We start from the raw sequence: 14,116 nt of genomic DNA, 5'->3' as shown, positions 1-14,116 counted from the left end.
GAGATATGGTAGATGAGACAAAAAGATGGCTGCCTAAGAAGTGGGCCCTCATTAGACATTAAATCTGCTGGTGTTTTGAGCTTGGACTTCCCAATCTCCAGAACTGTGAGAAATAAATTTCTGTTGTTTATAAGTTTCCTAGTTTATGGTACTTTGTTATAGCAGCCCAAACAGACCAAGATACAACTCTTGCTTACTTCTTGTAGTGTCTCAATGCCTACAGAAGTAGTCTAAGTTCCTTATAAAGCACATAATGTCCTTCACACCAAACAACTTGGTCCTTACCACATGGGAAACACACCACTGAATATTTACAATTTCTAGACCCTCAGGGCCTAGCTTGGGACCCTGGCTCTTATTCTCCCTTGGCTCAGATCTCAGTATACTTCCCTTTTCTCAGCTCCATCTTTATACTTTTGAAATACTTCGCACTTCTCCAGGTCATATTCCCATACAACCAGCATTATGATTTTCTGTAGCTTTCTACAGTCAGAGTAAAATATTTCTGCTAATACCTTTGCATAAGCTTTTACACATAGCAGGACCTCAATGAATGTTAGTTAATTGTTCTGAGTGACTCATCACATTCAAGAATGTAACACAAATAGTGATAGATGACAAAAATAGTGACAGATAATATCACCAAGTGACTAAGGGCCATCAGAAAGAGCAAGAAAAGAGGAAAGAAATGGCTAATGTTAGTAAGAGGATAGACCACTGTCAGCTTTATTCCTGTGGCCATTATTACCAGAAATTACAACCAATCTCTCTTTATCATGGTGCAGCAACTGGCATGGCTCCATTTTTTCTACTTGGCTCTGTTGCCAAAGGTTCTATTGCCTCACAGAGACACTTAAGGGAGTAAAGTGTGCTTAATTCCTCTACCCTTAATTATGCTTTGACAATTCTGTTCAGCTTTTTAAAAACTTTCAGGCTCAAGTACTGCTGCCAAAGTCTTTCTTATTAAGCAGAACCTAACTACTCCAAATTAACCTTTATTCTTAATAAGAAACATATGCAATAAAATTCTAATAGAACAGGTTTAGCCAATTCCTGACACAAAGTTTTCCTATCAGATTTACCAGAGTAAAACAGATTACCTGCAGAAAAGGACACGTCTAGTGAGGATATAAGCTGACTGTTGATAATATCATGCATGAACTTAAAGGAAAGCAGACAATTTTCTTAGGTGAGAATCTGAAATCAATAGTACTTGGAATATTCAAATTGCATTTATCTTCACAATTATTTCTATTAGGCTGTCAGTTAGAGTCTAATATATCCATCTGGCAATTCTTTACCTTCCAATTTTCTGTGCTATGAATCAGCCACTATCCAAGAGGATAAAAGTAAGTTTCTGTGCAAACACATTGCACCTTTCCTTACCTCTTTGGAATGCATTTTAAAGTGATGTTTATAAATTTCTCTACATTATTATCTTCATTATAGCAAGAGTAAATAGAATTTTCTGATTTTTCATAATTATTATCCAACTTAAAATTTGTGCCACCATTATTTTTCCTGCAGAGTTGCTAGACATAATAGAATTTATGCAAAATTATTTATGTGTGGTAGGAAAACTGCACTGAAGAAATGCTCAGTTTGTGATACAAAAACTTCAGAACAGAGTATTTGCTTATTTTACTTATTTTATTGCATCTGTTAGCATGGCTATTTAATACCTCTATATCATATAATTAAAACAATGGATGACCAATATCTTAAAAAAACATTTTAAGGCTAACATTTTCTAATCTCACATAGTTACCAAAGAAAATACAACCATTTCTAAATTATTTGATATATGTAGAATTCATTGTACCTAATTCATGTACATTTTATTTTACAGTTGCAACTGCACATTGATATCATTCAACTTCTAAAATTTGTTTGTTACAGAAGTAGACAATTCCAAGATAGAACAGATGATAGTCACTGGGAGATAAACTAAATTCATGCTGAGTCTACTTTTTATAGCTTCTCATATACATGGTTCATCTCAAATGGGCATATTAATAACAAATCATAGTCTTCAAATTGTACCTTGACTGCTAATTTCTTATTTAAAGAAAAATATGTTATAGTACACTTCACACTTATAGGTAAACTCTGAAGCAATGCTAGAGATTATATTCAAAAACAACGAAGGTGGGTGAGTGTTTATGATCCAGAGTGTATATGAAATGGTAATACTTAGAGTAAGAAATAAACGCCGCATGTGCTATACATGAGATCAGTTGCTTAAATTATCATTGATAATGATGTCATTATCTTAAATACAGTGTTTACCTTAAGCCCTTTTCGAATCTGCTATCTGCAGTAGATGTAAAAAGAGATCTTGTTAATACCAGTGTGCACAGCAATCATTGCTACCTCTGCTATTATCTCATATCGAGGTCTTCTACACATTCGGGACCAACAGGTGTTGAAGAACACAGCACCAACCACATGCTGACTTCAACTCCTTCTAAATAAAATCGTCACAGCACCTTGTTGGCAGACAAAATGTTTCATTGATGCCAATACACTTGGAGGTGGATCCCCAAACCAAAGTTGAAGTCATAATGACTCAGCTTCTTAAAAGGTATTTTTTTTTTAAGAAATTTAAAGTTGTTTTTAATTTTCAGGTTTTCAAGGCTTTTATTGGCTTTAGGATTTTCCTACAGTAGTTCAACATCTTGTCTTTTATGTGTAAATGAACCCAGAAATAGCTTCCCATGTTCTGTACCTGAATTCTATCTATCCTTCCATGTTCTGTACCTCTACTCTTAAATTCAGGATTTCCCTATAAAATCCCTACTCTTGCAAATTATGAAAGACAATCCAAATCTATGTATCTTGTAGTTTTCTGGGGTTCTGTTTAACTCAACCGTAGAGAAAGTGGATCTCTGAATTCAATTTTCCAAGATCACCTTTAACAAATGCTCAGTAAAACTTGTCCACTAAATATGTCAAAGGGACTCTGTCTAGAGTAAGCAGATGGAATATGGCCCAATCTATGAAGGAAGGCTGAAATAAGCCTTTTAACAAAGAAAGTCTTCTATCAGTGCCACTTGGAGAACTCAAAAAATCTAAGGCACCAAACTATGCAACAATAAAGAAACTCAGATTTAAATTTAAGAAATAAAATGGGTATGTGAGCTGGAGATGAGGTGGGAGGTATGATATGATTTTTAGCATGTATTAATGTAGACAAGTTCTATATTTTGTACATGTCTTCCTGAAATCATCTAGACAGTGTGTGAGAAGGATCTGGACAGTAATATGAAGCTAGTATGCAACATAAAAGTATTTGCTTATTTTTCCCATTAAAATCTTTTCCCCTGAGGTTTAATATGTCTGAGAGATACTGAATATCTTTGAACATAAATTAGACCAAATTTGTTTTGGCTTTAATTTATGTAAAAATAATTTTATTTATCAAAATATATAATTATCATTTTTCTTACTATTAGAGCATTCATCATATATTAGTAATATGGTCTGCAAAAGCCAAATAATAGGTATAATAATCATTTAAAATTTATCCTGACAGGCCTAAAGGAAAAAAGTTAACATAAAATAATACTTGTATAGTATATTTGTATAACATAATATAGAAAGCATTGTTTGGTATTTGTTATTTCAATTAAAATTTTACTGTCAGTATTTAGAATCAGGAATTTAGTAAGCTATTTTTTTAAAGCCATAATTCTTTGATACTCTCAACCATTAAGATTGTAGGACTGTAAGTTAATTCAAATATGGTGACATTTAAATGAATTTCCCAAATTTAGAGGAAATTAAAAGAGCAATGGAAAATATATTCAAATAAGTACACTGATGAATATATATAAACATTTAAGGAAATCTATTTCCTTCTACATTCCCTCAAACCCAAACTCCTTACACCTGACCGAGAATTTGATAGAGCCTAAAAGTGATTAATAAAAGACTATTACACATCATTTTATTCAGTGTAGCTGATTAAAGATTGCTGCAAATTTTTGTCATTCCCCCTCAAGAGATAGTTTATTTTCCCTTCACTTGAGTCAAGGTTGGCCTTATGTACAGAAGAGTTAACATAGCAGTCTTTAGTCTATTATGGGATGAATTGTGTCCTCCCAAAATTCGTATGTTATTTTTTTCACATTTTTATTTATTTATTTGACAGAGAGAGAGAGAGCACAAGCAGCAGGAGTGGCAGGCAGAGGGAGAAGCAGGCTCCCCACTGAGCAGGGAGACCGACTGACGTGGGGCTCGATTCCAGGACCCTGGGATCATGGCCTGAGCTGAGGGCAGATGCTTAACCAACTGAGCCACTCAGGCGCCCCTCAAAATTCATGTTAATGTTCTAATTCCTGGTACCTCAGAATATAATCATATTTAGAAATAAGGTCTTTAAGGATGTGATTAAGTTAAAATGAGGCCATTTGGGTGAGACCTAATTCAATACGACTGGTATCCCCATAAGAAGAGGAAGAGGTAACAGGGAAGTGCATCCACAGAGGAAAGGCCATGTGAAAACATAATGAGAAGGCCGTCTGCAAACCAAGGAGAGAGTCTCACTGGAAACCAACCCTACCAGTACCTTGAACTTAAAATTCTAGCCTTCAACAACATCCCAAAACTAAATAATCCAAATAAAAATGAGCAGAAGACATGAACAGACATTTCTCCAAAGAAGACATGGATGGCCAAGAGACACATGAAAAGATGTTCATCACCACTTACCATCAGGTAAATCCAAATCAAAGCTACAATGAAATATTACCTCACACCTGTCAGAATGGCTAAAATCAATAATACAAGAAACAACAGGTGTTGATGAAGATGTGGAGATAAAGGAACCCTGTGTGCTGTGGGAATGCTAACTGGTGGTGCAGCCACTCTGGAAAACAGTATTTCCTCAATAAGTTAAAAAGAGAACTATCCTATGATCCAGCAATTGCACTACTGGGTATTTACCCAAAGAATACAAAAACACTAATTCAAAGGGACACATGCACCTCTATGTTTATAGCAGCATTATTTACAAGAGCCAAGATATTGAAACAGCCCAAGTGTCCATCGATTAATGAATAGATAAAGAAGAGGTGGTACATATATATAATGGACTATTACTCAGCCATAACAAAAGAATGAAATCTTGCCATTTGCTATGACATAGATGGAGATAGGGAATATAATGCTAAGTGAAATAAGCCAGTCAGAGAAAGACAAATACCATATGATTTCACTCATATGTGGAATTTAAGAAGCAAAGCAAATGAGCAAAGTGGAAAAAAAAAAAAGAGAGAGAGAGAGAGACAAACCAAGAAATACACTCTTAACTATAGAGAACAAACCAATGGTTACCAGCGGGGAGGTGGGTGGGAGGTTGAGTTAAATAGGTGATGAGGATTAAGGAGTTCCCTTGTTATGATGAGCATCTGTTGACATATGGAATTGTTGAATCACTATAATCTAACACTATGTTTACTAACAGGAATTAAAATAAAAACTTAAAAAGAAATAAAATTCTAGCCTTCAAAACCATGAGAAAATACTTTCATTTTTTATTTTTTTTATTTTTTTAGCCACCAAACTGTGGTACTTTGTTATGGCAACCCTAGATAACTAATATGCTATCCTTAGAAAGATTTGCTTTCAAGGTGGGCCATTGGTTACCTGACTGGTAACCAGTGCCCTACACTCATATCAAACTCTCCATAAATAATAAGAGCAGCTGTTGTACACCTGAAACTAATATAGCATTGCATGTTGATTATACTTCAATAATAAAAAAAGTTATAGTAAGAGTGGCTCACTGTGCCTAAGAAATTTGTATAAACAATATTGTTAATGCTGAACACCTGACTTTTTTCTAGGAGTCTGGAATTTCTGTCTGCTCTAGGTACAGGGTTCCTATGTGAATCTTTGGGTGCTGAATTGCTAATGGACTTTATTGGGTAGAAGTATTACATACACTGCTGGAAGAAGAGTATATGTGTTCTTTATGGCTACATACTGAATTCTGAGTCCTTCTAGCAAATATCTGAATGCTGAGGTAGTTTCAGGGACTACTAACACACTACGTGACTGCTTAACCAATAAAAAGATGTGGAAGTGAAGCTGTATGTATCTGTCTTTTCCATGATTGGCCTGGCAGCTTCCACTTCTTGTAACATTCACTGTGGATGAAGCCAGATGTCATGTAACAAGCCTAACTACTCTAAAATACTGGGAGAGGGGCGCCTGGGTGGCTCAGACATTAAGCATCTGCCTTTGGCTTGGGTCATGATCCCAGGGTCCTGGGATCGAGCCCCGCATCGGGCTCCTTGCTCCGCGGGAGGCCTGCTTCTCCCTCTCCCACTCCCCCTGCTTGTGTTCCCTCTCTCGCTGTGTCTCTCTCTGTCAAATAAATAAATAAAATCTTAAAAAAAAAATATTGTGAGAAAATGCTGTTAGAAAACTCAAGCTAGTCCATAAGGAGTTATCCTGGGTATCTACTCCAATTGAGGCTTCAGATAACTGCATTCTCCACCCACTTATAAAACCCCAAATAAGAACTGTCTAGATAAGTTTAGTCAACCTATAAATCATAAAGAACAATAAGAAATTATTGTTTGGGGCACCTGGGTGGCACAGTTGGTTAAGCAACCGACTCTTGGTTTTGGCTCAGGTCGTGGGTGATCTCAGGGTCATGAGATCGAGCCCTGCGTAGGGCTCCATGCTCAGTGCAGAGCCTGCTTAAGATTTTCTCTCCCTCTCCCTCTGCCCCTCCTCGCTGTGCTCGCTCTCTCTCTAAAAAGTAAATAAATCTAAAAAAAGAAATTATTGTTTTAGGCTGCCAAGTTTTAAAATGGTTTATTACACAGAAACAATCATTCTATTTTTAACATACACATTATTGATAATAGGTCCTTCTTAAAATTTGTTACCAATAGGAAAACATTTGGTGCCATTTTGTATTTAAAATTATTATCATATCATAAACACATTCCTTAAATATATAATCACAGTGTGATAGCAAAAGAAATAAAAATAGGGGAATAGAGAGAACATCAGAATCAAGAATAGTCTGCAACACTGATCTTTTTAGATATCCCATATATGATCCATTAAAAAATCCTGCAGATTCACATTTAAAATATGTCCAAAAGGCCACCAATGCTCACCCTTCTTGACCTTTACCATTCCAGTTTAAGCTGCCATCATCTCTCACTTCTAGGGGCCTTGATGTCCTTCTTCTACCATGTCTCCAAAGTCAGAGTAATCGTTTTAAAATAAAGTCTATCTATGCCATTATTTTCCCCAAACACTCCCATCTCATGTAAACATCTCCCATCTCATGTAAAGCAACATCTTGAGTCTTTCTTTGGCCTACAAGGCCCTTCATGCTCCGGTTTCTCTCTGACCTGCTCTTTTATTACTTGCCCCCTGCTTCACTCTGCTCCAGCCACAGGGCACTCAGTTGATCCTGAAAAGGCCAAGTGCTCCACCTCATCGTTTTTGCACTTTTTCTCAAGCCTCTTCCCATAGATGAGTGGCTTACTCCCTTTCTTTATTATAACCTCTGCTAAAATATCCCTTAGTGAGACTGGCTTTCTTTGGCCATCTGTTTGAAACAATATCATACTTTAGAGTCACTTTCTGTCTTCCAAACCCTGCTTCATTTTACATCATATTTATCATTCCTATCTGATGTGTTATATATTTATTTATTTATTGTCTATCTCTTCTTACTAGAACCCAAATACCATGAAAGCAGGAATTTAGTCTGGGTTGTTTACACTGAAACACCAGTACCTAGAATATTATCAAGCACAACTCAATAAATCGACTCACTAAGAAATGAATGAACGAATGAATGAAAGAACAAATGAATGAATGAGTAGATGACACAGTAAGAAAAATTACCAGAAATGCAGAATATATCATTTGGGATTATTTTTGGGACATGAAAAAAGTGATTTCCAGTAATAAGAGAGACCATTAAATTCACTGAATGAGAAACAACAGCAATAAACACTCACACACACAAAATCCCAACTCTACGCAAGACATACAACAAATGATGTTGTGGAGGTCGTGCTACTACCTAAGTCCTCCCTCCTGGAGTCTCCAACTGTGCTCTTTTCTATTATATTGTCAGACAAAATAAACTGACACTACTTAGTATACTGACATTATAACACACAAAGAATAAAGTATCAACAGTGCTTTGTTTACAATGTGTTTTTTTCCAGTATCTAATGTGATTGAACAATATTCCTTCAGTGGAGCTTGCATTTAGGAGGTTTTCAGGTTAATTCGTGGGGGAAGGTTTGGGAAATTAAAGAAAATATACTACAGTGTATTCCTGATAAAAAGATGCCGTATGTCCTTATGCTTGCAGATCTATTAATTATGTATTTCGTTTTTCCAAGTAATGTTTTATTATATTCACCAGTTTTCCCTTAAGACAGATTCGATGTATTTACTCCTTCTCCCTCATAATTAATGAACATTTCCATTAATTATTTTTCATACAAGGAATCTGATATATGAGTTTATCTGAATACTTGAGGGCAGGAAATAAACAGCATGCCTTCTAGAAATGAATATTAAATACTATTCTTCAGCAAAGTAAAGATTTATGTTTAAAGTGCATTACTACTCTCACATCTGGAAATAAAGTGCAAGGGATTAACTGGAAATAATTCTGCTTCATGTTATTTATAACATACAGAACCTCTTGCCTTAAACTTAGATACCTGTTCTACAAAACATAATAGTTAATACATATACTGATATTATGTGCTATTTGAAGCACTTTCTGTTAACTTGTTTAATGTTATAAAAACCCAATGAAGAAGAATTTGCTGCTGTTCCCATTTTATAGATGGGAAAATTAAGACACCAAGTAACAGGTCAAGGTCATACAGATAGAAAGTGTCAGAATTGAGATTTGTCCCAGAAGTCTCCTAACTAGGCTAAGATTGCTTCTAATACTCTCAACTCTTCTGCTTTCTTAAAAATAAATATTGTTCTTAAAGTAGAAATTAGTGATTGTTATAGAAACTATAGACAAATTTAAAGTATGATTCAATCAAATAGTTAATGGTTGATAGGTGTGTATTTTCTGGGATTACTATTTTTTTTTCTACACACTATTTACTTTATATAAGTGAGAGCAAACTATGTTTGTTACTAAGTCCTAAATTTAGGCTCTGTGGTCAAGCGGAATTAGCATCATTTCTTACCCTAATATTCCAGGAGTGCATGACAAGATGAATTTTTTTGAGACATTATTTATTTCCACCTCCTTGTCCCTTGCTTTAGTAAAGTGGCTCTGTGCTTCTTAAAGTGATGTTTCTTCCAGGTAAGAAAAATCTTACATCACAATTCCTTTCCTCTATTCTGCTTCTAAAAAGTATGTTGAGAAGATTTTTTTTCCCAGGCTCTGGTTGATTAAAGGAGAGAGGAATAATCTCCAAGGGAAATTTTTTTAAAAAGGGAACTTCTTTAGTCTAGACTAAAGGGTGATTTCTGGGGATGAGAAAAAGGAGTCTAAGAACTTTGAATTTCACAAGGAGAGGAGACTCCAGAAATATCCCAGAACCACTCTTGGTCCGCTCCTGGGGAAGGTGGCTGGGTCTCCGACAGGGTGGCTCTATTGTGGATTCTAGGCACTAGATGCCCAGTCTCATTAGACACTCCACAAACCCAAGTATCACAGAAAAGCAGCAGTCAATGGGCCAGGAAGGGCAATGAGAAGACTATATTTTTGTTTAAAATCAAATTTTGAAAATTGGTGAATGAAGCATATTCTTCAATGCCTTTGTGTACTCTTGAAGCAGAGTGTAAAGAAAAATAGAGTTGAATTCATTTCCATCCATTGAATTTATCACAGAATAAGGATAAAGGGGCAAGGTTGGAATAATACCTTTTATTAACATATCTAATCAAAGAAAAGATGATTTTTTGGAGAAAACGGGACTAAAACCTAGAGATCATGCTTCAGTGAAATACAAATAAATTTTAAAATAGGGGATAAATATGGTTAACAAAAAGAACATGGTCTATAATAAAGTGTACTATTATGGAGGGGTCAAGAACAATAAGCTAGCTTCAGCTTCAGGACTGTTAGTTCCAGGAATGGACTGAGGCTGCTAGTAACTATGTGTATACAAATAAATTAAAAGGATCATCTTATTAAAGAACAGTAATATTTGGTGACCCCAAGGTGTTAGGTGTGAAATATCTATCTGACTGAACCTAACAAAGGAAGAGAGGAGGCAGGTTAGATTGGAAGTGATTAGGTTGATAGAAATCAAGGAGAATGGCAGGGAAGAAAAAGAATAGGGTGGGATGGACACATCAGAGTTAACAACTTGGTTCAGTGTTATTTTATAAAAAGAAACAAACATTGTAATTAACAGTTAAGTGGTCTATTCTTTCTCTCTCTCCCCCTCTCTCTCTCTTTTTTCTAACTCACAGATAACTGATCTTGAAATTTTATGATTCTATTATGGTTATCTGATAAAATATTATTCCCACTCATGCAAAATTAGTTATACCTTGCCCTTCTGTAATGATATTGTGATAGAGAACAGACCACTTGTGTAAGTCACCCTGAATGCTTTATTAAAAAATAGAGATTATACATTTGCTTTTTGTTTCCAAATATATGTCCAGAAAATTGTCTGCCCAATTATGTGAACTTGGAATCCTAGAAGCTTCTCAGCACCAAGAGTGCGACTGGGAAGTCTGTGAGTTTGTGGTAGTATATGTAGAGAATTGTGCACCATACATCTTTCTCTATGAAGGGATACACTCAAATGCTTTCATGGTTGGCATGCTTACAATACAGAATGATGAGAACAGTGGTGAATAAGGAGCTTTACTCCTTGTTTACAAAAAAAAGCTCCTCATTTATAAAGGCAGAAGCTTTACTTCATAATTTCAAACTTTAATTTTTGACACTATTAAATACTAGTGGGATGTTTTTATATATGATAAAAAATATGAAAAATATATAAATAATATTTCTTTCACAAAAAAAGTAAATCAAGAGGCACTAGAACTACACTGGCTACCACTACTAATATTATATATTATAAGTGCTTAGAAGTTTTAATTGCTTATAAAACCACTTACATACATTAACATGGGAACAATATTGATCTCTTAGAAGCAGTGACAGAAACTAACTAAAATAATTATATTCATATTAGCTTTGTGTCAGCACATTTTGGAATATATCTGACCTTTTCTTTTACTTCCATTAAAAAATACATTAATTTTCAAGGAGTATCATCATTTTCAATATATTAAAAAGAGAAAATGGTTTTTAGTAATGCTTTGAGAATTCAATTAAAATCTTGTTAAAGATATGATTCTTCTGTAAATTTTGTCCCATATACCATAAGATGGAAACACTGAGTAACACTAAACTTTGAAATGTTAGTATTTTCTTTTTTGTTGTAGAATAATAGACTTCTCAATAAATAATGTAATCAGAATACTATTCAGTATTTAACAATTTTCTGATATAAAATAACCTTTTAACAATTATTATTGTCTATCATTTTTTAAAGATTTATTTATTTATTTGAGAGAGGGAGAGAGAGAGAGAGAGAGAGAGAGCACGTGACGGGGGAGGGGTCGACGGAGAGGGAGAGAGAATCTCCAGCAGACTCCCTGCTGAGCGTGGAGCTCCATGCAGGACTCAATCTCATGACCCTGAGTTCATGACCTGAGCTGAAATCAAGAGTCAGTTGCTTGACTGACTGAGCCACCCAAGTGCCCCTTGTCTATCATTAAACAACAAAGCATCTATTATTAGAAAACTAAAGACACACAATGAAATTCATAACTTTCTATTATTCTCATTTTAACAATACAGCAAATATTGAGTATTTAGAAATCAATACCAGCCACTGTACTAGGTTTAAGCAGTATGAAGTTGAGTAGGTTATGCTCTTCATATGAAAAAGAAAAAAAAAAACCCATAGTAATAAACAATTTTATGATAAAATCCAAAAATCATGAAAATCATAATGAATCCCAAAATGCACATCTACCTGTCTTTAAACCAAATTAAACTGAAACTACTGCATGTAAGTTAAGTGTATCATCCCAACTTTCCAAGTATTTTTTTCCCATGATCTTAAGGATTGCCTTTATTTATAATAATTTCAATGAAATTCAAACATCCCTGGTACAGATGTAAAACAGCTCATCTACAAGCTTTGGTTTAAAGAGATACATCTAATCTTAAACAGTAAAACGAGAAAATCACTTCTTACTTGTAATGCATATAGTCTCCCAAACTGAAGAATTCTATAAACCATACTCCTTAATTACTTATTTATGTATTTCCTTAAATATTTAAAAAATATAATGGGTTTGGAGGAATGATTCTGTATTTCAGTATTTTATTTTGATCATTACTTTGTAAAGGTCTCATAATTAATTAATTATGAGCTAGAGTCATCAATGAAAACTTAACCAGCTAATGAAAATGTAATCACTTGATGAGGCCTAAATAATTCATCCTAAATTTATTACTTAAATTAAGATAAACAAAAGATTCAAAACCTCTAATTCATGTGACATCAAACTTACAAAGAAATCACTGTTACTTATACACATGGCAAATGATGTAGTCTATAAAGTATTAACTTCTATTTTACACTGTACTTTCATTTACCAACCAGAATGACAACAAAACAACAAAGATTTTACCATTTGAAATTAGATCCTTACATATTAAAGCAGTTCACCTTACCATCTACACCATGCAATATTTTACTATAGTAAAGTAAGTAAGTATCCTAAAAGTATCATAAATAATTATTTTTTTGTTTATTTTTTACCTTGAAGGGCAATGGCTCTTCAGTAAGAGGACTAACAGGAAGTGAAGTGGTGCTACTTGCTGGGCTCATATCTGCACTCTGCAAGGAAAACACAATTGAATTAAAGAGATACATTTTGGTAGTTATTTCTATCATTCCTAATCTAGAATCAAATCCTTCTTCTTAATACAAAAACAAATAAGTGAAATATGGGTGTAGAAAAATTCACATTATATACTGAATCATTCCTTATTTAGAAATAGTTATCTTAGGGGCGCCTGGGTGGCTCAGTCATTAAGCCTCTGCCTTCGGCTCAGGTCATGATCCCCCCGTCCTGGAATCGAGCCCCGCATCGGGCTCCCTGCTCCGCGGGAAGCCTGCTTCTCCCTCTCCCACTCCCCCTGCTTGTGTTCCCTCTCTCGTTGTCTCTCTCTGTCAAATAAATAAATAAAATCTTAAAAAAAAAAAAAAGAAATAGTTATCTGAAAAATTAGCCTAATTATCACCTCTTAATGTACATTTTAAGTGCATTTTATTAAATACCATGATCATCTTTGTGCCAGGACAGTATTTAAAATTTTATTTGCTTACTTTAGATTTTTGCCCCCCTTTTTCTGAAAGTTATACAGTATCTGTGATGATTCAGGCTGCTGTTATTTCGATATCTTTCAGGCTGATTTTCAAACATATATTTAAAGTATTATTCATGTTTATCTAGTGAAGATTGATTGATTGATTGATTTTGAGGATTTTTACTCATTTATTTGACAGAGATAGACACAGCAAGAGAGGGAACACAAGCAGGGGGAGTGGGAGAGGGAGAAGCAGGCTTCCCGCTGAGCAGGGAGCCCGATGCGGGGCTTGATCCCAAGACCCTGGGATCATGACCTGAGCTGAAGGCAGATGCTTAACAACTGAGCCACCCGGGCGCCCCAACAACTGTTAGAATTCTTAAGTCTCTTTCCATTCATGAGGTTATTTTCAGTTCATTTGATTTAGGTGTACCATAAATTGGACACATTTTAAATATCCTTAAAGTGGGATTATTTCTGACTCTATTTCAGCAACAACGCATAAGAACTATAAACATAGTTCATACTCAGGATAATTTTTATGTAACATCTACTGCATCTACTTCAGAAATTGATCTAAGACTGCACATTGACTTAAATTGTCTAAAGGAGGAAATTAGGTAAAAACTGAACAATAATCTACTGAAGGAAGCAGAAAAATACACACACTAGATAATTGAGGTGAATTAGCTACTGACTTAATTTCTAAATTTATTCAGAACTTCTTGTCCATTATTTGAT

General features: G+C 34.8%; 1 protein-coding gene across 1 annotated transcript in view; it reads right to left on the bottom strand.

Moving 5' to 3' along the window:
* CCSER1 (coiled-coil serine rich protein 1) overlaps nucleotides 1-14,116 on the bottom strand; it is a 1,392,827-nt gene that overhangs the window by 832,535 nt on the left and 546,176 nt on the right. Inside the window, exon 9 of the mRNA XM_078068968.1 lies at nucleotides 12,825-12,902. Within this exon, the coding sequence (XP_077925094.1) occupies nucleotides 12,825-12,902 (78 nt within the window). The remainder of the gene's footprint in view (nucleotides 1-12,824; nucleotides 12,903-14,116) is intronic.

This window comes from Halichoerus grypus, chromosome 3, assembly GCF_964656455.1.
Source record: "Halichoerus grypus chromosome 3, mHalGry1.hap1.1, whole genome shotgun sequence".
Classification (NCBI taxonomy): domain Eukaryota; kingdom Metazoa; phylum Chordata; class Mammalia; order Carnivora; family Phocidae; genus Halichoerus; species Halichoerus grypus.
The sequence above is the reverse complement of the archived record's forward strand: the minus strand, read 5'-3'. Positions and strand labels throughout refer to the sequence as shown.